Source organism: Cebidichthys violaceus, unplaced genomic scaffold, assembly GCF_023349555.1.
Source record: "Cebidichthys violaceus isolate CVI_PGR_0920_01 unplaced genomic scaffold, fCebVio1.0.p SCAF_3, whole genome shotgun sequence".
Classification (NCBI taxonomy): Eukaryota; Metazoa; Chordata; class Actinopteri; order Perciformes; family Stichaeidae; genus Cebidichthys; species Cebidichthys violaceus.
Genome location: NW_027176483.1, coordinates 19,136,641 through 19,163,626, shown reverse-complemented (window position 1 = coordinate 19,163,626; position 26,986 = coordinate 19,136,641). Strand labels below are relative to the sequence as shown.

General features: G+C 41.2%; 1 protein-coding gene across 3 annotated transcripts in view; it reads right to left on the bottom strand.

Annotated features, from left to right (window-relative positions):
* LOC137881197 (rho family-interacting cell polarization regulator 1-like) overlaps window positions 1-22,298 on the bottom strand; it is a 69,038-nt gene extending 46,740 nt beyond the window's left edge. Inside the window, exon 1 of one of the 3 annotated variants that reach the window (XM_068723002.1) lies at window positions 22,131-22,298. Coding sequence is in view for 1 of the 3 variants with exons in the window: in XM_068723001.1 (XP_068579102.1) it covers window positions 1,991-2,009 (19 nt within the window). In the remaining 2 variants the exon portion in view is untranslated. Of the gene's footprint in view, window positions 1-1,990; window positions 2,301-5,961; window positions 6,010-22,130 lie in introns of those variants that run through there. The other 2 variants (XM_068723003.1, XM_068723001.1) reach the window with 2 other exon arrangements.
* Window positions 22,299-26,986: the final 4,688 nt, after the last annotated feature.

The window sequence follows — 26,986 nt, the reverse complement described above, 5'->3', positions numbered from 1 at the left end:
GCAAATCTTACAGTATGTGGGGTTTGGGTTCAGAATAGTGAGAATATTTGAACAAAAACTCGCTCGTCAATGTCAAAGTTGACCCAGGCAGCCAATGGAATCAAACAAGAGGCGGGCTTTACTACTTTATCACTTCCTTCTTGTTTTGATGCCGGTAGAAGTGGTAGGGCTAGCTAGCTAGTTAGCTGCTGGACTGTCGGAGAGCTACAGAGTCTGTAAGGACGGGTAGGCTGTAGGCTACGGTGAGCCAACAAGCCAGGTAGAAGCCACGGTGTTTTTGAAGCTAACCTTATGTAGCTACGCATCTTGGTGTGATCAGCCCCAAATAGTAGCTTCAGCTTAACTACACTGTAGATGTTGTCCCAATCATAAACATTGAAATCACTTTGGGACGGGACCTCTTCCCAGTCTGTATGAACAACTCGTCAAACACTTGGTCAGTGTTTCTACGCTTCAAACTGTGAAACCCTTGAGTGTCCGTTTGTGTTCGTGACATGCATCGTGTCTTTTCAAAATAAACGTACATGAAACATATAGTTTCTGCTCGTTACTTTCACACAGTCTCTTTTCAGAAGGTTTACTTACGCAAAACAAAACTATGTAGTTAGGTTTAGGAAAACATCGTGCTTTGGGTAACATAAGTACGTTTGTTCCATAAAATAAGTACGTCACGTAAAATCAGCACGTTACGTAAATTAAGTAAGTTTGTTCCATAAAATAAGTACGTCACGTAAAATCAGCACGTTACGTAAATTAAGTACGTTTGTTACATAAAATAAGTACATCACGTAAAATCAGCACGTTACGTAAGATAAGTACGTTTGTTACATAAAATAAGTACGTCACGTAAAATCAGCACATTACGTAAGATAAGTACGTTTGTTACATAAAATAAGTACGTCATGTAAAATCAGCACGTTACGTAAAATAAGTAAGTTTGTTACATAAAATAAGTATGTCACGTAAAATCAGCACGTTACGTAAAATAAGTACGTTTGTTACATAAAATAAGTACGTCACGTAAAATCAGCACATTACGTAAAATATGTACGTTTGTTACATAAAATAAGTACGTCACGTAAACTCAGCACATTACGTAAAATATGTACGTTTGTTACATAAAATAAGTACGTCACGTAAAATCAGCACGTTACGTAAAATAAGTAAGTTTGTTACATAATATAAGTACATCACGTAAAATCAGCACGTTGCGTAAAATAAGTACGTTTGTTTGTATGTTTTTTACGTAACTGCTGCTAGTTAAGTACATAAGTTACAAGACAAAACTACGTTAAAGTAAATCAATGTCATGGAACACAATCAGTGCTCTCAGTGTGTGAAAGTCTGTTGGTTTGACCCAGCCGACCTCACCTCACTCCTGCTCCACTTGGCCTTTCTCACAGTTGCTCTGACCATCTAATACTGATGTTGATGGGTTTTCATTGGAGTTAGTTGAAGGCCCTAAAGGCTGCCACAGTGTGTTGGCATCAGACTGGCTGTACTAGTTAGGAGTGAAAATGGGTTACAGCCAAAAACTGTATGAATGTACGATACATATGGACATCCTTAAAGGTGAATTTAAAAAATCTGGATATTCTACAAATCCTATCCAAAATGGAACTAGGTATGTAAACCCAGCCCTGACCACACACACACACACACACACACACACACACACACACACACACATATATTTGATACAGAATGTAGTGTCATTTTTAGACGGAGTGACCCACGGTATCTGTTCATCAGTAGGAGAAACATGATGAAAGGTGAGACTGATAGCATATTGCTGTGTTCAGAGAGGGCTTTCCATTAAATCACATGACTATAACAAACAGCACTGCTCTAAACAAGTTACAGGTCATGTTTTTTTGGTTCTCTCCAGCCATCCACTCTGATAAGTTACCTGTTAACCAGCAACTGTAAGTTCATCCTGACTAACAGAGAGTTAATGATTAGAGATGAGCTGCACCACGGTGGGTCATACCTCCATATCCACTGTACATGGTAGCTGTGCTGGTTGATGTCAAGTCTTCCTAGCGAGGGGTCCTCCCAATTCCAGAAAACAAGTGCTCAGTCCTTTTTCCAAGTGGAGTCCTAGTTGGTGTACTCTCCGATCTCTCACTTTCTGTTTTACCCACTCACAGTGTTTCTGTCTATCCCGGTCTGGTTCCCTTTTTCTCTTCCCCCATAGCAACTGTCACGGCTGTTAATCCTTGGTCCACTCACCTACTGATCCTCTCTCTGTTTCACACACACTGATAAGAAGAGGAGGGGGAGGGAGGAAAAAGGAAAAGCAAGGCGGTCCTCCCTCTTCTTCTTCCCCACTGACATCACCCGGTCTTCCTGCCCCTCCTCCTCCCCGTTGAGCGTATTGTTTCAGACCACACACGTCATTCTTTACCCACCACAGTATCAATATCTATTTCTACAAACACAATTCATTTACTGAAATTTTTTAGCATCATTTTGCTTTGAGGATTTAAAGGTTCAGTTGGTCATTTTATTCAATAACTTTTTATCACATTTTCTCAAACTATTGCCATATCCTGACAGTATGTTTGAATATTATGTTAACATTTGTAGCCCAAGGCCTTGGGATGAAATCTCTCTTACACAGGAAAAACTGAATTATTTACATTTTTATCAAAACTGTCATATTATATGAACATGGTTTTGCCCCAAAGAGAGAGAGCGAGCTCAACTCAACGGAGAAATAAGGATGGTTTCAGGATTCAGTTCAGTTCGCTCACCCAACAATGATGTCATATCACATCAGAACAAGCAGGTTCAATAGTAATCTTCTTACAATAAAACTAGAAATGCTCATTGTCAGTTATTTCTTTGACACTAAATAACTTAAATGTACACATCATAAGTATTAAAGTACTGCAGAACCTTCTGTCAGTCACCACAATTTAATTTCCCCACGTGTTGCTGCAGGATGACAATCGCCAAAACTGTCCAATCAAACCTGTCAGTCTGTTTAACATCATGTTTACTCCTCTTCATTCATTTGTAAAAAGTCAGAGTGATCCGGATCCAGAACTGAAGTACAACAATATATCATTTCTTTCCATTGAACCCATTGACTGTATATAAGAAGTGGACGTGGTCACAGCAACGTCACACATTGGTTTGTAGACTGATGTTTTGAAGCCTTCCAGTTTGGCATTTTGGCCGTCGCCATCTTGGTTTTTGGCCGTCGCCCTCTTGTTTTATTGGGACACGAGAGGGTGGAGCTTAGTACTACCGAACGCTGAATAAGATGTTTTTAGGCGACCAAAATGATACTTAAATAAATTAATAATAAATTAATAAAATAAATTAACTTTGATGGAGTGACAACACACTGTGAAATGGTTAAAGTTGAAAACACAGACAACTCCCAGAATGGACAACGCCGCGGTAACGACCTGTCAATCACATTATATGGTCTATTTGACTCTAAATGGACCATAATTTACTAAATGAACATCATGCTGTATTGAAGAAGACTTGAAACTAGAGATTGAGACCATAAACTCATGTTTACAATGTTTACTGAGGTAATAAATCAAGAGAGAAGTAGAGCCATTTTCTCATAGACTTCTATACAATCAGAGGAGTCACCCTCTGATGGACAGTAGAGAGAATGCAGCTTTAACACATGAAGCTTTGACTTCACTTTTCAGAACTCACCGTCGGTGGAAGCCTGAGGATACAGGTCTGTTTGTGACTCGTCTTCTGAGTTGACAAATCCCGTCTCACAGTATTATAAATCATTGATTTAGCATCTGATGGCCTCATGGAGCTTTCACTCAAACATAAACAGCAGGACGATACTCCCACACAGTCCCATGTTTCTCCACAGTGCTGCGTTCAGTCTTGACACCTGCTAACAGCTTCAAGTGGAGTGCTTGAATCATTACCCGCTTTCTATGGACAAAAAGACATTCATGGTGTGTGAGACGGGAGTGACAGCCCAGTGTTTATCTGTGAAGAGCAGCTGCTTTTTCACCTACACTCACACAAATAACAAGGGTGATTTCTGGATCTCACACTGAGACACACAACAAGGGTGTCACTAGTTTTTTTCTTTTGACAGCGATCAACAGAATACACAGTTTAACAGATTTCCACATTGAGACCAGAGTGTGTAAAGCAGCTGCTGCCTGGATGATTTATATTTCACAGCTTTAAGGCTGATGTAAAAAAAAACCTTCAGTAATATGTGGGATAGTGTTGAGAACAAAATCAAGCTTTTCGGGCATGAAGACAACATTTTGGATGACACACATTTCCCACTAGTGGCAGCGTCATGGTGATGACTCCTCCAGTTGTATAGAAGTCTAGTCTAAAATGACTCTACTTCTCTCTTGATTTATTTCCTCAGTAAACATTGTAAACATGAGTTTATGGTCTCAATCTCTAGTTTCAAGTCTTCTTCAATACAGCATGACGTTCATTTAGTACATTATGGTCCATTTAGAGTCAAACAGACCATAAAGCAGGGTATGCTTTTGGGTGGGGCTACACAGTGATTGACAGGTTGCTACCACAGAATTGTCCGATTCACACCCATTCATTCACTGATGGCAGGGGCTACCATGCAAGGTGCCACCTGCCCATCAGGACTAACTAACATTCAGACACATTCATACACTGCAGGAACATCGTAGCAACTTGGGGTGAAGTGTCTTGCCCAAGGACACGGACTAGCGGAGCCGGGGATCGAACCGCCGATCCTCTGGTTGAAGGACGACCCCGCTCTACCACAGTCGGCCACATTGTGTCACCTTTGGTTCCAAACAACCAAGATGGCGACGGCCGAAGTCGACTCGAGGCTTCAAAACCGTAGTCCACAAACTAACTGGTGGTCCAAGAAACTACACCCACTTATACAATAGAATATAATACATATAGTATAACATATATAATCTGTGTGGGGAGCGCCTGCCCTCTGCCTGTATTTTCTCTTTTCTTCTTATTTTGCTGTCTTTCGGACTTTTCTGGGCATCAACCTCTATACAAACGTAGGTACTGGATCGTGAGCACAAATCCAAGACGAGGCTAAGAAAATGGTTGAAGAAAGCGCTTCGAAAAAACAACGAGAAACCAAAAAGGACGAAACTCATTCCAAAACCAGAGTGAATCTGGGGGTTGGGGAGCACCCTCACCCTCAAGGAGCCGGGGGAGGAGAAGCCAATTTTGAATGTTGGGTTTGCAAACTGCAACTCCTGCAGCAAAAATATCACATGGGACCTTTAATTACTCAAGAATGTTAGTGGGAGGTGAGCATGGCTGTAAGGACTGGTTTTAGTTGCAACAGTGAGCTAAAATGTTGTTCTTTGGGTTCAGAGCAATTCTGGCCCAACACGTAATACACACACACACACACACACACACACACACACACACACCTGCTGCTTTAAACTACACTTGTCTCTACTCACTCAATCAGTTTGAACCATTCTTCTGCTTCGTCATCCCCCCCCCCCCCCCCCCCCCCCCACACACACACACACACACACACACACACACACACACACACACACACACACACACACACACACACACCTTGCTGAAATGAAGCCACATTCTTTACATTCTTATTTCGAGATCAGGTATGTTTGTTTCCCCTCAGCTTTGTCGATAACCTCCTCCACCAATGGTTGTTGTTCTTTGTGGATCTTGGAGCTCTGCTGTAGCAGAATTTAAAAGGGGCCCTAGAAATGTTTCCTTAGTTTTTACATTCAGTGTTACTCACTAAAACAGTTGTGTTAAAGGCATTGTCCTTCCTCGTGAACCATTTTTTTACAGCATTTAAAATCCAGCATTGTTTATATCTATGTTCACCAGCTTCTTCTTCTTCACTGCGTTTCTTGGTGCATTGCTTGTTTCTTGGTGCATTTCGGTAATCTGTTGATGAGTGGAATAGTACGGGCAGGACTGTGGAGGAGGTTTGCTATTACTCACCCAATATTCCTCCTCTTCCGTTAAAGGTGCAGGAACTGTTAACATATTCAAAATCTAATAGTGGTCATTTCTGCTCTACGACTGGGTTTATACAATTTCAATTTCTGTTAGCCGTTAGCTGTAGCAACTTGCACTCAGCCAGCGCATATAGCTTATTTAACTAGCAGGTTTAAAGGTCTACAGCAGTTTTACCCATTTAACTACAACGTTTGTACACTTTCCTTGACAGCTGGCCATTTTCCGAAGCATAACATTCCTTTCAAAGCGTCCGACCCACCAGGCAGCCACTAGTTTCACTTCATTCCCGAACAGAAGAATGAACTCAGAACGTCTATCACAGCAAAATTTCCTTTGCAGTAACAGTAGGTTCTTCGTGTCATCATGTGGGGAGCACGGACTGTTGAGAGGCCTCCCTCTGCTGGTCGCTCCAACATCTAAAACACCAGCAGTGTTTCTCTCATTGACGTTACTGTAGAGCAGCTGTTTGATGCTTTTCTGCCGCTTTTAAAATCGTGATACCGCCGGGGAAGTTTCCTAATCAAAGATAAATAAATATTCAATGATGGATTATTTTTGAAGTTGCATAGTGTAGTGACTGACACAAAATTGGATTACCAGTTTAAAAAAAGTTGAATGTCAAGTATAGACAATTTTAGTATAATGGACCGGCTGTAATACTACTGGTGAGTCCTTTGTGAGGTTGTTGAAGTCTATTTCTCTCATCATCTCTGTCTTTCAAAATGAAAAAACATGCTCAACAACAGACTTCATGAAACAGAAAAACCTTCAGCTCCACCCTGGTTTTAATTTCTCAGGATGGCTTGGATCAATTGTGTAGAAGAAGTGCCAGAGATCTCTGTGGGTTAGTGATCGATATCATGATGCTGCACATCCTGCCTGCTTCTCTACAAACACCACAAGTTCACAGAATGGGCTTTAAACCTTGTGTTTACCTCGGCTTTGACAGTTATTACATGTTCATGGCGCACACACACACACACACACACACACACACACACACACACACACACACACACACACACACACACACACACACACACACACACACACACACACACACACTACAGTTCATGCTAGGAACAGTCAGTGAAGAAGACAGAGAGACCACAGGGCGGCGTTATGGGGAGGATTTCATAAACAGAAGATTCCAGAAGACTTCACAGCGAAGATTCATGGAGGCTGGCACGGCATGAGACTGAAGTAAACACACACACACACACACACACACACACACACACACACACACACACACACACACACACACACACACACACACACACACACTGTAGTCCTCCTGATTTAGAAACAGTACAATAGACATGTGACATTTGCATACTTATTTCATGAATATAAAAGTAATGACATGGACAGCTTGGCTATTCAGTGAATTTGACTGATTGGTCCAGAACACAATACAAGTGTTTTAAAGGCAGCTTTAACTTGCTACTCGTTGTTTCAGTAGACGACACGAGGTCGCCTGAGTTTCACTGCTGCGTCTGTGAGAAACTATTTGTTGACATGGACCAGTCGGTGGGTGACCCGTTTCCTATTCCTTGGGTGAGGTTATTTTTAGAATTTCACACTTAGCTGCAGAAGACCTGCTACCCAGATTAGACCAGAGGTCATGTTAAACCTGCACATTAACATCACACCTTGTCATCATATACACCCGATGCATATTCATTCACTGCCCACTGATCATTTGCTAAACCCCTCCTCTGAACAGCAGTTGTCCAATCACAGCTTAGCAACCGCAACGTATCACAGCTACAGGTTTGTCTATGGATTTCTCCACATACTGTTGCAATGCATGGAGTTCTATAAGAGGAGTACTTCCAAGAGACATTTACGGCGTTCTCCGCATTCCAAATAAAGTATCTTCCATCCATTGGTTGCCAAAAAAAACCAATGGTACTACAAGTTCCTGGGTGTCTCCATCGACAACAGACTGAACTGGAAGGCCAACATCAACGCTGTGTATACAAGAAGGGGATGAGTCGACTCTTTTTCTTGAGGAAACTTTGATCCTTCAACGTGTGCAGCAAGATGTTGGAGATGTTCTACCAGTCTGTTGTGGCCAGTGCACTGTACCTCGCCGTAGTCTGCTGGGGGAGCAGCATCGGAGCCGGAGACACCAACAGACTTAATAAACTGGTTAAAAAGGCCGGCTCCATCATTGGCTGTAAACAAGACTATCTGGAACAGGTGGTGGAGAGGAGGACACTGAAGAAATTATTATCCATATTGGATAACCCGGATCACCCTCTCCACCACCTACTGCAGGGACAGTGGAGCACTTTCTCCAACAGACTCATCCAGCTCCGCTGTCACAAGGACAGGTACAGGAGATCATTCCTGCCTACTGCTATAAGACTTCATAATAAATCACCTTGGGCCAAATCATTCACTGTCGGTTAAATCCTTGCGCTACTGTTTACTTAGTTGATTTAATATTATTCTATTATTGTACATATATATATATATATATATATATATATATATATATATATATATATATATATATATAATTGTATATAGTGTGCATTCTTTATCGAATATCCTTACTCTGTTATTATAATTGTTATTATATTATATAATATAATTGTTATTATATTGTGTATTGACATGTGCATTTTTTATATTATATTAAGATTTTTACCCTGTTATTTTTACCTGTTCTTACCTGTAACCTATTGCTGCTTGGAACAAAATAATTTCCCCTCGCGGGATCAATAAAGTTACTATCTATCTATCTATCTATCTATCTGTCTAAAACTCACGGTTCGGATCGTAACACGGATCAGATCAGCACAAAAGAAAAAAGGGAGCAAATAGAACTTTTAGAGATCCTGATCCTGTGGGTTTTGCTGCTGATCATTGATGATCCATATTGTTGTTTGATTATAGCAGCTGCTCTACAAGGATCCACACTATTGTCTCCATCCCAAAAATAATTTAAACCGCTCTGAAGCCAGTAAACCATCAAATATTCTACATGTTATCCTTTTTTATAAAAACACACAATTGAAATGATTAGGAAATAAAAACAAATCTTGTCATTAGTAGTTTTGATGATGTATTATAATCTGCTTAGAGCTAGTGTAAACAGCTCATAATTCATCTCTAATATCTATTAATGTTGCTGTGGAAACAAACAACAAGATTACATGTGAACACGTCACGATAACGTTATAATTTACCTTCAGCCAATCCTCATTTCACTGAACAGAGCCTTGTAACAATTGACCTTATTATATAAACCTAAAAAGGCAAAAGTACATACGCTAAACTTAAAAGGCACTGAATTGGTATACAGACACTACATCTGACAGCATATCACAGTTGAAGGTAGAGAACACGCTGAAAGGCTCTCTCTATTTTGCACTATAATGATACATCAGACACAAAAGAAAGCACACAGTGAGTTAAATATAACATTAATATAAAGCAAATTCATTCAGCATACACAAAACAAAAACCGCGAGGCTCCCGCTGTACTCCGGCACAATAAACTAAACATTTACAAACTATCACTCAAACCCCGAGTCCCATCAGTTCCAAAGTTCCTTAAAGTAAAGCAAAACAGACCGATGACAACCAAACAAATCCACAAAACAGAGTCAACTGGTGAAGCGTGGCGAGACGCGATCTCTGAGTCCACTAAACACTGACTGCTTCCCCTGCCGGCGCGCACAATCTCCCCCCATCACAATTTATACAAGTGAGGTAAAATAAAATAATAACAATAACAGACCCTATTCATATCCTGTGTAGTCATTACAGGTAACTGATAAGATTCATAGCTGCAGTACTTTAAATATGTGAAGGTAAATGGATAACGATGTATTTCACACTGTGATGGTTAACGTTAAACTGTGTGCTGAACCGTGAGGGGATCCGATACACCACTAGCTAGAGCACAATGTTGATTACAAGAGCACAACGTTCTTCATAGATCTATGATCTCAAAGTGCACCAGGTTGATGCATTTAAACTTTAAAACCAAATACAATATGTTGCCACCCACCGTAGTCTCACAAAAGCCTGTGGGGAAACATCGATTTAGCACAATATCTCGTATGTAACCATCGAGTGCATATCGTGCAACACTTTGACAGGGTTCTGCTTTTTGAACACGTCAGCTGGAGACAAAGAATCCCAACAAGAACTCTTCTTCTGCATACCTCTGTCTCGTTTACTAAGAAAAGTTAATCTGCGACCCTTTTCAGATCAGTAGTAACTAGAGACCATCTCGCGATGATCACACCAGCCGCGGTGCCAAATGTCCCATGGCCTCTGTGCGTGAACCAATATCTGATTATTTGGCTAAGTTACTCCAAGTAACTGAATGACAATTTCTTTGCTGGAAGGCCTTTATTGTGAAGCAGCAGCAGGAAGTGTTGATCGGTAACACCGTCACATTGGCCCCCCTTAGATTTAAAGACGCAAACCCTGTCCCGTAATGTGCTGCTCTGGATGATGAAACGTGTTACGTTCTGCTGAAGTACAATGAGCCTGGTACTGAGCTGACAGACTGTTCTTCACTAAGCATCCCATGACTGGTTCTGTGTGTGTGTGTGTGTGTGTGTGTGTGTGTGTGTGTGTGTGTGTGTGTGTGGACCCCTGTGAAGTGGGGACTTTCTGGTTAATCTCCAGCTGGCCAATAAGCAGCTTAACTGTCACTTGAGTGCAGCGGGCTAATTACTAGTTTGTAGCCAGTCTAATATGGTTCTCACACAGCCACAGTGAAATACTTGTGTTAGAATAATGTTAAAAAAAAAGACCGACATGTTTCTAGATTGTGTTGAACGTTGTTTTATGTCCCTAAATTTACAATTTAATTTTATCACCTGAATCAGAATCTCAACAATCTGAACATGGATGTCTCTGAGGTCACGAGGTTGTTTGTGCATTGGAGAGAGCTGCTGACTGGTCCTGGGTCTGTGACTTGGGCCGCTGAGCAGGATGTGCACGCAGGGAAACTGTGTCATTGGGTTAACCCTTCAGGAGAGGTTAAGCTGCTGCACGGGCAGGTACACAGACACCCAGACCAGAGGCTGCATTGATGGTCTCAGACCAGGACTGAGATAACCGTTGACACTGGGTTCCAAAATGTAAGACCACAGTCTAACATGCTAGAAGCCTGAATGTTATTATTATCAACACAGTTTGGACCACCATGTAGTATCACAGCGGTTCATCTACATGCTTGGGGACGTACCGTTAGTGTGAGTGTGATTCTAGCCGTTGATTAGACTGAAGTTAAAATATATTCATGATTTAAACTGTGAGCAGCAGCAGCAGTGAGTAAACACACTGTTAACACAGCAGCTGGAGCAACAACAGTTGTGTGTTTCTGCTACGACAAACACACAACTTCTGCATGTCAATGCCCCAACAGGACTGTGGATGAGTTCTGGTATGCAGGTTTTAGTAAATATGATTCATAGGTAAAGGTAAATTACAATGCCATCACAATGTGTTCATGTGTATATACTGTATACACATATATGTATACTGTACATGTGTATATATATATATACACACGCACACACACACACACACACACACACACACACACACACACACACACACACACATATATACATATATACATACATGCATACATATATATATATATATATATATACACATATAAATATATACACCCACTCTGGTTTTGGAACGGCATCGGTTGATACACAAGTTCAGGTATCTGAATGGTTTCAGGTTAGGGAACATCTCTGTTGTCTCTAGTTAAGTTTTTAAAAGTAGGACCAGGAAAAGGCCTCTGTGGGCACAGAAATAAGTGTCTTTAAGATCTTTAGAACTTGAGTCAGAGTGATACCTCTTCAGTCCACCTCTGCAGCTCTGTGACTCAGTGCTGCCCTGTTTGCTTTGCAATGTACGCTCTTTGTCACCACCACCTTCTTCCAGAGGGAGCAACAGACTCACCCGTCCAGGACCAGCTCACCTCCACTGCTTATAGTATTTACAACCCTGAAAGACGCTGAAGCAAACAGACCACAGTTGGTGGCAGCTCCGCTTCAGCATGACGTCATCCGACCAATCCCTCACATGTAAGAGCACAGAGCAGGTAGAATACACTGTAGTGTGCTGTGGAGTTCAAACAAACATTTGATTTCTTGGGATACATCCTGACAATCCATCACTTTACAAACCATAGGACACACGCACCACAAGGGTTGGACAGGGTTGCGTCTTCGTTGCATAAGGATTCATGTCAACGGCGAGTGTCTTTCCCAACCTGTCTGTTGCCATGACTCTGGTCCAACAGGCAGAAGGCCAGTAATCCTTAAATAATCTCTTTCACCTGAACCATCTGCATGTGCAGACACCACCAGAGGCAGAGAGGAGAGACAACCACTGTGACAAACTCATCAGGTTCAAGAAACGTTCCTGGATCAGTGCAGGGCAAAGGGAGTGAGGAAGAAGATGAGCGGGCTTTTCCTGCTCTACACTTCAGGCAGTCTGCTCTGGGCGACACTGATAACCAGCAGCACAAGGAGTGAGCAGTGCTGAACATAACACTTAGTTGTGGAGGTCAGCAGAGTGGCAGCTCTTTCAGTCCCTGCAGTATATGATTACTGCGACGGCTCTGTGATTAGCAGCACAACCTGTGTTAGGCTGAGGTTGGATAACAACAGTGTGTTCTTAAGGTCCCACCCATGTGTGCTTAACGGCTGATGACTACTCTAATGGTTTTGTTGACCACACACAACAATAGTTCATATTTCACCCCACTGCTATCAAAGCTGCTGCTAATTACACGATCAATGTGATCAGAAGTCTGAATGCTGTAGAGAATATCTTAAAGTTCCAACGTAATATTAGTCAGCCTTCTGAACGTTGAAACATGTGACTAATAGATATAACCATGAAATGTCCCCAGTCCATTATTACACTAGTTATTGTTTCTGTTCAAAGTTTTCTGAATAATTATGTTTAAATATATAAATGAGGTATTATCTAGCAGAACTGAAATGTGAGCATTAGATAAAGTCAGGTTCTTTCCTTTTGTCGACATATTAGAGTCAAAAGTGTTTCCAGAGATATCTTTGTATCACTCCATAAATCTGAAAATATTGCCAACAGGCATTAAAAAAAAAACAATTTTTTTCCCACGATTTTAGTAATAAAATGTGTATAAATCAGACTATGACTTCTATATGAACAAACCTCTGTAGAATATAGAGAGGAGTGAGAGTTTGGTGTATGTAAGAGCTACTGAAGTGGAGATTTATCATCAGTCTGAGAACAAACTCATTGAGAGAAAACGTCCTCTAAAGACATGTTTAGTTAATTACAGACATTTTGAAGACGCTACAGGAGAATAGAGTCAAAAACTAATAGATATCACCAGTTATTTACTTACATTAAGACTTTTACTTACATTAGTTTTTGTATTACAAGTTTTCTGTAAATAGACCAAGTAGTAAAATAAATGTTTTCTTTCCACTAGTCTGAAAGAAGACGCGTTATGGAAGCAAAAATAGAACAAAATCTGTAAATTGACCAGTGCAGTTGAAACATTCTTTCTTTATGTTACCCGACAGGTCAAGTCCATTTTCATAAGTCGTGAAATCACAACAGAAGTGATTTCATATAGATCAGCTCTAGACAATACGCTTTAATTTACAGGGACCCAACATTCCCCCATGAGCAAAGATTTGGGCCCTCTTTATTACTGTATGATTATGAACTATCTCCAGTTTAAACAGTAATAATAATGCCTAGAGGCTTCAACAACAACACCTCCCAAAACAAAATCCAAAGCATGATCGCTTTCATTTACAAAAATCTGCATATCATCTGGAAAGCCAACAGTCTGAATGAGGAGAAGAGTTCTGTGGCTCGGAGAGCAGCACAGTTTGGATGATTTACAGCCGACGACATCCTTCAAACACACAGGTCACACTTTTTACCCTCCTGCATCCCATAGAGGCTGCTGCACGCTCAGGTTAATGAGGAGATTATTTTAATATTCCCTGATGTGCTAAACATTAGAAATACTATATTTCACTGCATATTTCAAAATGTAGATCTTCCAGGACATTCTTGTCATACTCTACAGAGTTATGGAGCAGCTTTAGACCTGATGGCTGCTTGGTCAATCGTAACATAAGTGTAGAGAATGTTCAGCTTCACAGCATGGTCTGTCTGAAGAGTCAAAGTCATTATAACTTTAATAGTCCAGACTGGCACGTGTGTGTGTGCATGTGTGTGTGTGTGTGTGTGTGTGTGTGTGTGTGTCTATATAAGTGTTTCTATGTCCATGTTTGTGTGTGTTAATTGGCTGTTTGTCCAGTTCTTCAAGGAAGTCTACTCCACCAGAGGAAGCCATTAACTTCAAAGGAGCATGTGTGTGTGTGTGTGTGTGTGTGTGTGTGTGTGTGTGTATGTGTGTGAGAGAGAGAGAGAGAGAGAGAGAGAGAAGACAGCGAGAGGGACAGAATTCTAAGGCTGTCCAGAAAACAGAATGCACGCTGGGTAAACCTTGTCAGGTTACTTTTGGGGCCTCAGAGCTGGTTTATCGTGGGCCAACACATGTACATGAACACAGGCTTCAGTCTGCTGCTCTGTCTGTGGTGCTTCACTCTTTTCTTAACCATCATGAACATGAACTCACACACACACACACACACACACACACACACACACACACACACACACACACACACACACACGTGGTAACGGCGCTTTAAACGCAGCAAGGTATTCTGTGTTCACACTGCGGTCGACAAAGCTACAAAGCGGTCCAGCGTGTCCAAATACATCGTGTAGCTCCATCGCTCGTTGGTGTAGTTGTGTCGTTGAACAGCACCCTGGAACTGACGAACGGCAACAATACGCTTTTCTTCCATATTTTAGATGGAAGAGGACCACAAATAGTGAAAGAAAAACATACAACGAAGAATGACTATTTATAATGGAAGAAAACTCTCTGCACTCTGGTGCTGATACAAGTATGCGTTACCATGGTTACCAAATGCTCTTGCATCATTATATACTGTAATATAATCCCAAATATTGCATCGTCTTTCTTGACAGTTCCCAACATCAACCACCAATTTCATAAATGAAGGAGCAGCTATAGAAGCTGCTGCTAGCCTGCTACGTTTGAGATGCACCAATGCAATGTTAATGACGGTGACGTCACCAATTTACCAAACGAGACACATCAGAGTACCAGCACAGTGCCAATGTGTCAGAGTGTTGCAACACTCCAACTTGGATACCAGGTGTGAATCTTCACTGGTCTCATGATTCCGTACGATTCACATTCCAACACATCGGAAGAAACGACAATTCTCGATGCATCTCAATGTATCACATCCTCTTGGTTCTCTTTGTTTTTTAAATACCATAATTACACCGTTTATCATAGCCAGATTCTAAAAAAACAGACAATATTGTTGGTCCTTGAACACATGTCCTTGAACGCTCCCGTCAGGAAAGGCAACCAAATCAAAGCATAAAGTTGTGATATTTCAACAAAATCAATTTATTCTACATGTGTCATTTAAAATGTAACCAAAACCACTAGGGGTGTAACAATACACGTATTCGTATTCAACCGTTCAGTAAGAGGCTCACGTTTCGGGACACATTACGAACCGAACAATACATTTGAATAATGCTAGTTACAATTTTGAATCGCAATTAATCGCATTGTTATGTGCAAAATTCAATAATTAATTCAAAAGTAGTGTATTGCGCACTTTTATTTTAAAAGTACTGCTATATGAAGTAAAGTGCAATAACATTTGGTTTGCAAACACTTTAAACAAATAAGGTGCTTTTTAACAGCAGTATTCCTTTACACAGTAGCAGTTAAAATACAGTTATGATTCTGATAATAGATATTCAGCTGGTGTTCACAACTTTATTTTCATGTGTGTAATAGATGCAATTTGAAATATACACCTTGAAAACTGCAAACCTATCTACGTCATGTTTTTATGTTTGTTAAATTCTCAGTAGCGATAACTAAATGATATGCTTATTATACATATTCCAAACAAAACAAATTTAAAAACTCTAAAAAAAATATTTAAATGAATCATTTCTTTTTTGCTTTTTTGGTATTTTGGTCAGACACATATGCAACGTTGATTACAGTGTAATATGTGTGGTATTTGTTATAAATGTACGTTGGTACATAGAGGGTGATGAGAAGCTGTACAGGAGGGACTTAGGACGCCACACACACACACTTGCTGCCCGGTTCTTGTGTTAAAAATGTCTGCTTAATAATAATAAAAAAACTGCGTTAATGCGCGATAAAATAATTTTGAATTATTGTATTTCAAAACGCCATTAACATACTTTGTATTTCATCAGCCTCCACAGTCTGAAAAGTTTACAAAACCTGTCAGACAAATGTAGAACATTTACCGCTGAGATGTAGTGGAGTTGTGTTAGTGGTGGATTAAAAGACACCTTTGTACCATCTGTGTCAGAGTGATATCCAGCCAATCTAAAGACGAGGATAACCAATTAAATCTAGAGATACAATGGTGACTGGGTCCGCCAACTTAGTGTCAAAAACAAAATCTACTTGCGAGCGAGCAGGGGAAAGTTTTGCGAGCAGAAGAGCAGTGATAGTAGTCACGTGCTAGGGGACGTGCTCGCGCTCAAAGCATGGTTTTCTCCTCGCAGGCTGCAGAGATTTTCTGCGCGGAGGGATCTGAAAGCGCTCGCCAAAGTAAAATACATGTGCGGCTGTTTGATTGGACCTCTACCCACGCACGAGTGGATCTCATTTGCGCGGATTTTGACAGTGATTTTCCTTCATAAACGCTAGACTAAACTAGCTTAACAGGAAAACCAACAGCAGCACACATGCTACAAACTCTCCCCGCAGCGTTTAGGTAGCTGTTCCCTGCTGATTCAAACAGGGCTAAAGGTATATTTATAGCCGTGGATATGAGACCTACTCTGGAATGATAAACCAGGCTGTACTAACATGCTTAATTAATGCTATTGAGCCCCGTGACACTACTCCTTCATGAGCCCATTTCTCCAGACCATAATTCCTGCTTTGTAAAAGAAAACAAAAGCCCAAACAGAGAATCCAATGTCCGAAGCTCCCACTGTTCCTCTGACAACAGACGGCCGGACGTCACGGACTACACAAAGCTACCTGACTGTAAGGACACATTACCTCACTACTGAATGGAGATGATGAGCCACGTTCTTCAGACACAAAGCTACCTGACTGTAAGGACACGTTACCTCACTACTGAATGGAGATGATGAGCCACGTTCTTCAGACACAAAGCTACCTGACTGTAAGGACACATTACCTCACTACTGAATGGAGATGAAGAGCCATGCTCTTCAGACACAAAGCTACCTGACTGTAAGGACACGTTACCTCACTACTGAATGGAGATGATGAGCCACGTTCTTCAGACACAAAGCTACCTCACTGTAACAACACATTACTTCACTACTGAATGGAGATGAAGAGCCACTTTCTTCAGTCTCACCAGCGAGGGTTTGGCATTTCTGTTTTTTTGCTGTATTGAAAACGTAGCGAACCGTGGCACCACTATATCGTATTGAACCGAACTTTGTGAGAATTTTGTGAACCATTACACCCCTAAAAAAAACACACATTTTCCACTATTCAGATTCTGTGTTTCACGGTCATGTGACAAAAACTTAGTGGAACTTGGACTGAACAGCAGGCTTCTGAACACAGAGAAAAGAGGAAAGGGTGTATGTAGAGGGTGTACAAATGTAAATAGTTTAAAATGTCTGCTTGTTCGTCTGTTTATAATCTCTTGCAATTTATTTTTGATGATTCATGGCATTGTAACCGTATTGAGCCAACCATCATCACTGCAGGGGACCCTCCTTCACAGCCCTAATGTCTACACTGTACATTAACATTGTCTACACTCTGTATGTTAACAGTGTTTACACTCCCCACATTAACATTTAGCTGAAGATGGAGGCCTTTAGGGCCTTGTTGGCTCAGGGGTCTCCTGAAGCAGCTGAGAGGTACCGCCAAGCCAGAAGGGCTGCAGCTGCGGTGGTCGCGGATGCTAAAACTCGGGCATGGGAGGAGTTCGGGGAGACCATAAAGAAGGACTTTCGGTTGTCCTCAAGGAGGTTCTGGCAAACCATCCGACGGCTCAGGAAGGGAAAGCAGGGCCTACCCCAAGCTGTTCTCAGCGGGAAGGGGGCGGGGGGGACTGCTGACCCGGACGAGGGATATCGTCAGGCGGTGGAAAGAGCACTTTGAGGAACTCCTAAATCGGCCGCTAAGGTAGTCAAAAAGCTCCTTGGTGGCAAGGCGCCGGGGGTGGATGAGATCCGCCCTGAGATGCTGAAGGCGCTGGCTAGGTTGACACGCCTCGACGACCGGAGAGTGTGCTCAAATTACCGGGGTATCACACTACTCAGCCTCCCGGGGAAGGCCTATGCCAGGGTGCTGGAAAGGAGGCTCTGATCGTTTGTCTAACCGCGGATTCAAGAGGAACAGTGCGGATTCCGTCCCGGCCGTGGAACAGTGGACCAGCTCTTTCCTTTCGCAAGACTACTGGAGGGATTCTGGGAGTTTACCACACCAGTTTATATGTGCTTTGTGGACTTGGAGAAGGCTTTCGACCGGGTCCCTCAGGGGTTCTTGTGGGGGGTGCTGCGGGAGTATGGGGTGCCGGACCCGTTACAACGGGCCATCCAGTCTCTGTACGACTGCAGTAGGAACTATGTCCGCATTCTCGGCAATAAGTCGGGCACGTTCCCGGTGGGTATCTAGGCTGCAGATGATGTGGTCCTGTTGGCCTCCTCAGATCGTGAACGCCAGCATTCACTGGGGAGGTTTGCAGCCGAGTGTGAAGTAAGAGATGTGATGAGAGTTAGCACCTCCAAATCTGAGGGCATGGTTCTCTGCCGGAAACCGGTGGATTGCTCCCTCCATGTGGGGACCGAGTGCCTACCTCAAGCGAAGGAGTTCAAGTATCTCAGGGTCTTGTTCACGAGTGAGGGTAAGATGGAGCGGGAGATCGACAGGAGGATCGGTGCAGCTGCAGCAGTAAAGCAGGCGCTGCACCGGACCGTCTTGGTGAAGAGGGAGCTGAGCCGGAAGGCGAAGCTCTCAATTTACTGGTCAGTCTACGTTCCTACCCTCACCTATGGTCACGAACTCTGGGTCAAGACCGAAAGGACAAGATCACAGCTACAAGCGGCCAAAATGGGTTTCCTCCGTAGGGTGGCCGGGCTCAGCCTTAGAGATAGGGTAAGGAGCTTGGACATCAGGAGGGAACTTGGAGTTGAGCCGCTACTCCTTCGCGTCTAAAGGAGTCAGCTGAGGTGGTTCGGGCATCTAATCAGGATGCCTCCCAGGTACCTCCAACTGGAGGTTTTCAGGGCATGCCCAACTGGGAGGAGACCCCGGGCAAGACCCAGAACACGCTGGAGTGATTATATCTCCCAGCTGGCCTAGGAACGCCTCGAGATCCCCCAGTATGAGCTGGAAAATGTTGCGGGGGAGAGGGAAGTCTGGGTCAGCCTGCTGCCACCATTGATTCTGTTGCTGCTGTTTACATTCCTTTTGATGAAAATTAAAAAGATGCTCTACAGGAATGTAAAGCTGGTTTGATTTTGTTTGTTGAAAATGGGCTACAACTGCATATGGTTGTGCACCCCCTTGTTGCATAATGACAATAAAAGATCCTTGAATCCTTGAACCTTGAATTATTATCATCTTGCCGAACATTTTCCAGATTTGTCCATCCATCCATTTCACTGCATTACAGCCAAAAAAGCCACGAAAACGTTAAAGCACAAGTACACAGATAAGGTAGAAGACGACAATCCATCTGGCATCATGGACGTTGAATGATTGGGGATCCGATGAGTGCGTACAGTGTCTGCCCTCTGCTCTGTATCGGTTTCATGCAGCTTGTTAGCTCTGTCCTGATCATTAGCTGAATTAGGTCCTCTGACAGCGAGAGCCCTGCTCCGGCACAAAGGTCCTACTGTTCACCGGGCTCTGGAGAACCACGCAGAGGCAGCGTTCCCACACTTTGTTTTTCTCACCTATCACAAACACAATCAAACAGGACTGTGTGTGTGTGTGTGTGTGTGTGTGTGTGTGTGAGTGTGTGTCAGAGAACTACTACAGTATGTGATGCATTTCAAAGATATGCCAAGAATGCTGTCACTCACATCTGGAGACAGACAGCCTGTCAGATGTCATAACAAGATGGGGGAGCTGCTGAGTTATTTTCATTATCATTTAATCACTAATGATTAATTTTAAAAAAATGATGGTTTATGTATGTATAAAGTGATGAATTGTTTAATTGTTTATTCTAACGAACCAACAATCAAAAATATGCCATTTACAATGATTTGAAACATAAAAAGCATCAAATTCTCATGTTTGAGAAGCTGGAAACAGATTTATTTTAAAAAGCCATGGTTTAAAAAAGGTGGTGACTTTGTTGAGACAGTCCTTTTAATGAAATGATGTTGGGCTGTTTTCTCTCAGTGAGTTTGTTCTCAGACTGATGATAAATCTCCACTTCAGTAGCTCTTACATACACCAAACTTTACACTTTCACTCCTCTCTATATTCTGTGTGTAATAAGATAATGCTTCACATGCATATTTAAACAAAACATTTTCAAAAACAATTGTCTTAATGTCAGTAATCAACTGGGGATGTTTTATGGTGATTCCTGTTTTTCATAACCCTACAAACACAGAACATCATCTGATGTATGTAAACCAGCTCTCACTGGTCTTATGAGGTCAGACTTCAAGTCACATTCCAGATTTGATTAAAGACACAGGAGATTGAAAATGAAAAGCCAAGCTTTGTTCTTTGATGTTTATTCAGAAGGTTATTATATTTCCTGTAGTTTTTTTTTTTTTATTATTTCATTTCAAAGTTTGAGTCACATGTTTTTGTATTCCATTCCTTTGATGGAGGAGTACATATAGGCTATCAATTCATATTAATGAATGAGTAGTTTTTTACAGACAGGGACACGTGTTAAATATTTTAAATATGGTTCTTTTTACATAAATTTGACCCAATAGAATTTATTTTTAATTTATTCGATTTTGTATTGTTCCAAGGGCTTGTCAATATATCAATATCAGATGGATATATTGACATGAGACTAGATATTGTCTTAGATTTTGGATGCAGTAACATGGCATAACTGTTGTTCGTTATTTAAGTTAAAGTGATGTCATTTTCTTACCACACTAAATATAAATATTTAGTGAGAGCACTAATAGTCCATGAATAGTCCAAAAATAGCGTCTCAATATAGATATCGAAGTATTTGTTCTAAAATAAAAAATGTTTTGCCCTAATTAGTTTGAAAAGTTACAATCGAACATTTCAACGGAATAAAATGTCACATGTTAACTAACATATTTTACATAACAACTACCAATGACTTTATTCAGTAATACTATAGTTTACCCCAACTCTACTCAAATGGTCCACACACACACACACACACACACACACACCTTTTATTTCATCATGTCTCTCTCTCTCATTACAATATTCAAAGATGCAACAATTCTTTTTTTAACACCCCAGCTCCACACACACACACACACACACACACACACGCAGGCACACAGTCGGTCATAAGCTTTAGTCGTGAGAACACGGACACTGTCCTTTACCGCAGGTACTGTCTCATGCACGCGCACATGAACAGAAAGTGCACAGACACATTTTTGTTTTTGACAAATATTAAAGGAGTTCACAACTCACTGCGGTGTCTTCGGCTGACATGACTGTGTTAATAGACGCTCCATGCTGATACCGCTCACTGATTCTTTAGCGGACATTTCATTCACACCGACAGACTGAAGCTCGAGCTGGTACCGTTACAGCAGAATTCAAAGATTTATAAACACGGTTTGGCTCGCCGGTTCATCCGGTCGGCAGGGACCGGGTCGGGACTGCAGCAAGACGGAGGCAGTTAGAGAAGATGTCCCGGACTAACGTTCATGCGAAGCCCCCAGCCAGAAGGAGGAGGGTGACTCTTTCTAACCCCGAGAAGTTAGCGGGAGAAACAATGTGTCGTAACAGCTAGTTAGATATGAAAGGGAAAAAAGAAACATTTGAACCAACGTACATGTTTGCCGCGGTGCTGTGGCTCTTCTCCTCAGCCAGTGGACACAAATGTGTTCTTTATCCGGTAAGAACAGCAGAGTGGACTAAAGCTCCTCTCAGTGCACCGGTGTGGTAGTTAGCAGGGTCCTGTCTGCTAGAAAAGATCCACTCCGTTCCTTCAGCGGCGGCTTTCTTCCATCAGCGTTCACTTAAGCGGCGTCAAGCACAACGCAACTCATGTCAAAAGCTTCCGGTCGGCCCTTTCAAATTAAAATATAGTCGCCTTACATCCGGTCAAAGCTGGCTGCTCATATGGATTACTGGTAATTGGGCGGCAATTAGTTTAAGGTCAGATTTGATAGATTGATTGATGGAATAATAACAATAATAATTATTGGTTTGGAAATATGCACCAAAATCACATTTTTAATTTAAAATGTGATTTTCTCGGTTCTCCTGAGTGAAGCCCTGCAGAACTTGCATTCTCTCCACTGACCAGCAGGGGGCGACTCCTCTGGTTGCAAAAAAAAGTCTGATTGTATAAACATTGTAAACATGAGTTTATGGTCTCAATATCTGGTTTCAAGTCTTCTTAAATACAGCATGATGTTCATTTAGTAAATTATGGTCCATTTAGAGTCAAATAATAGACCATAAAGCACGGTATGCTTTAGGGCGGGGATACTGTGATTGACAGGTTACTGACGCTACCAGAGATGTATACGGTGTCTCTATGTCACTCCTCAGCATTCCAAATATGGCAACTGCCATTCATTGGCGGCAAAAAAACAACAACTTGGTGACAACGAAATCCCCGAACTCAAGGCTTTAAAACGGCAGTCCACAAACCAATGGGACGTCAAGAACAACTACGCCCACTTCCTCGACCATGGTTAGCGGTGTTGATGCATTTCCTGCATATTTACCTTATTCTTGAGGCTCTGTGGTACCCTTTGTCAAAACTAGTTTCAATGACTTTTTAATTTTGCAGCATCAACCATGTAAGCATAACATCACCCAAAATGAAAAAGGTCCAAAGTCATTTAGTGCCCTCTAGCGGTGAGGTTGCAGATTGCAACCAACTGAATACCCCTCCGCTCACTCCTCCCTTTCCAAGACTCTGGTAATGTGACCTGCAGAGTGCAAAACCGCAGTAATGCAGTGGTTTCTTTCAGAGCCCATCGCTTCGCCTACTTTAGGATAAACAAAACTCAGACACTGGTAATAGTCACTGTGGTTATGCACTCAGTGACTCACGTTACCACAGTTTAGCAAGCGTGTAGGTGGCCTTCAGGTAACATGACAATGTTAAAGGCTCTCATTAGAGACAGTGTTTGGTTTGTCCGTTCTGGGCTACTGTAGAAATATGGTGGTGCAACACGGCAGACTCTGAAGAGGACCAGCTCCCTATATAGATATGAAGGGCTCATTCTGAGCTAACAAAAACTATTATTAGTTAGAGGTCATTATACACTCATGAAAACGTAGTTATGAATATTGTATCACAGTATGCTAATAGATCCCACTAAAGCCTACACTCGTGTTTAAAGAAAGTTATACAAAGTGACTGTAGTATTCCAGAATGGATGTACCGGTTAGTTTCTGAGACTGAAGCCTATCATGTGTGTTGTCTGCAGTCTACGCTGTGGGGATATGTACTATAAGGCAACAGGGAGCCACTGGGGGTTTAATAGGGGCCTGAACAGGAGCCCAGCATTTCATTTCACCCCGGGGCCTCAGAGCAATCAGGACACAAAGTGCTTTCTGTGCATCCCTTAATAAATAGTGAAATACAAAAATTTAAGAAAAATGTAAATCTCCCATTTCCTATATTCAGCAACCATATGAAAACATCCTATTTTGTGTGAATTAAAATCTGTATTTATTTGTAAACTTGATTTTTTGGTGTTTCCTTTACTTGACCATCCCATTACAGGAATATGAAAAAAGAAGAAAACTTCAGGTTGTACTAGACTGCCATCTGCTGGACATTTGAAATGAGGTAGAGCTGCAGCCATGAAATAACACTATAATTTAGTTGTACGCAGATTTAAGGACATTTTAATGTTTATTAATGTACAGTACTTTGTAACAAGTCCATTGACGACATTGTTTATTGCTGTGTCTTAGTGCTGGGTGGTATACCGGTTCATACCAGTTTTAATTTTCCGTATGATATTCATTTTTCACATTTGTATAGCATAAAACATAAACATGACAAACGCATCCTATTGGTAGAAATTGGTCCTGCGCTTATAAACAGGACACAGAACACAGTATAAATACCTCAGACTGTGTATAAATACTCAATGCAGTTTTTTAAAGAGGTAACAGGCAGAGCTGGGCAAAAATACATCAAAATGTGTTTTGATACAAAATACGCCTCAAATAAATGTATTAAAATAGAATACAAAATACTGGTGCCAGAAAATGTAACAAAATACATGTATTTTGTATTTAAAATATAGGAAATACTTTTTTCTGGATTTTCTGTTTTCTCACAATTTGGTATAGCAGAGCATTCAGGTTTGGGCTATATAATGTACACAAAGCTCTGGTGAACCCCACAAAAAGGAAGAATATGAAGGTAGATTTGTGTCTTTATTACGCAAACAAAAAAATATGTTTTGAAAGCAAATTTCTCGCACTTGACATTATATTGCTCTGTTAGCACTTCACTTTGTTTTCATGTTGTTAGTGTGGTAGAGTCTCTTTTTTTAAAGAACGACATGAGGTGTTGTTGACATGAAGCTTCACTTTCTGCGTGCATGTAACGTAAGTCGAACCCACCAATAGAAACTCCTGGCTCATTCAGCAGCGTATGCCCCGCCCACTACGTCCAAACTCAACTCGTAGCTTTACGTTTTGGTTTTGGTTTTGAAACCGTAGCTTTTCGTTTTGAAAGCAAAGGTTTTTGTTTTGCAACCAAAAATTATAGTTTCATAAGAAAAACTAACAAATAATTTATTCTCAGTTTATATATTTTCACTTACAAACTTGATTTTTGATTGCAGTGCAAGAAATTTGCTTTCAAAACATATTTTTTTGTTTGCGTAATAAAGACACAAATCTACCTTCATAGAAGAACAGTCACAGAATGTCAGTGTAACTAAGCAAAGCTATTAAAATACAACAACTTGATTGATTTTATATACATATATATATATATATATATATATATATATATATATATATATATATATATATATATATATATTTATATTTGTTAATGGGACTTAACAGCCCATAAACTTTGGCTTTGTATCAACAAGAAAATATTCATCACATATGAATAGCATCACACATTAGGCCTATGTATACTATAAAAGCAAAATATAGAATTAAAACCAGTTGTACGTCTCTTGATAAGGTTATCATGAACATACAAGCTCCCAATCTCCCTCTTCCTATAGCTAGCTACTCGACTGATAAGCTAACTTGCTAAACACTGGCTATGCACTAGCCTAGACAGCATGCTAGCGTCATTAGCATGTTAGACTCGATCGCTAGCTTGATATTATAACCATCACCATGTATATACATTAGGCTATGTAGCCAGACCCAGACATACATTATACATCAAGCTAGTTGACATCTGTCACACTCAGATAAAATATTTACCTTGACAGACAATCCGTTGAACTTGAAGATCTGAAGACTGAACTCGTGAACTGTTTTTTGATTCGTGGAGAAAGTATTTTGAGTATTTCAATTACAAAATGACTCCACTCTAAAGTATTTTGTTACAAATTACGTTAGAATTATTTTATTGGCCCTATCAAATACAAATTACAAAATACTCAAAAGTAATTGAAATACGTATTTCAAATACAAATAATAGAAATACTGCCTATCTCTGACCATCACCATGTATATACAATGGGCTATGTAGCCAGACCCAGACATAAATTATACATCAAACTAGTTGACGTCTGTCACCTGTCAAGTTATAGAAATACTGCCCATCTCTGGTAACAGGCTACAGAGAGAAAACACCTCTCAAAAGACAGTGATGATTACTGTCTTTATTAGTTATTAGTAGGGTTGGGTACCGAAAACCAGTGCCAATACGACCGGTGCCTACCGGACCGAAACGCAACGCAGATTTTGGTGCTTCCCTTCGATGCCTGAGCCGATTGAAATGCTTTCGGTGCTTCATTTCAGTGCCTGAGCCGATTGAAATACTGCCACCGGTGGCCTAAAACGGACGTTACAGCCAACATAAGCATCACCTCACTTGCGCTAGTTAACGTTACACTATTCTGATGACTCCTGTCCTGGCAGCAGGTAACGATAGCCTACCGTTGTATAGCTACAGTAGCTAGCTAGCCATCAACCTTTTAACAGATAAAATGCCGAAAGGTAAACGGTCAAAAGTGTGGCTGTTTTTTTGCTCTAAAAGGCATGCACCGTGTTCGACTGCCTGCGTGAGCGTGAGCCCATGCTAAGCACATCAGCGGCAATGTGGGCCTCCCTGGCCCCGGCGATGGGGAGACTGGTCCCAACCCTGAAAAAGTGGAGACCAATGATGACAACAGCAGCAGCTTTACTCAGATTAGTAATGTAACGTTGATTGCAAATCTTGTATTTATAAAAGTAGGTTATTAACAAATGATAAATTAGGCGTTATAACCATGTTTAAGTTAGCTAGCTAGCTACTAGCAAACGGTAGGCTACCTGCCGCCATCATAGCAAGTCAGTGTAATGTTAATGAAACTAGCGATGGCATGTGCAGTGATGCTTCTGTTGCCTGTAAAATATTTAACATTATTTATGTTTATATTTTTGGCTCTCCAGCTTCAACAGCTAGCTCACCTTGGCAAAGAAGGCTCATTTAACAAAAGAGAAGGTGGAGGAACTCCACAGGTCTGTAACCAG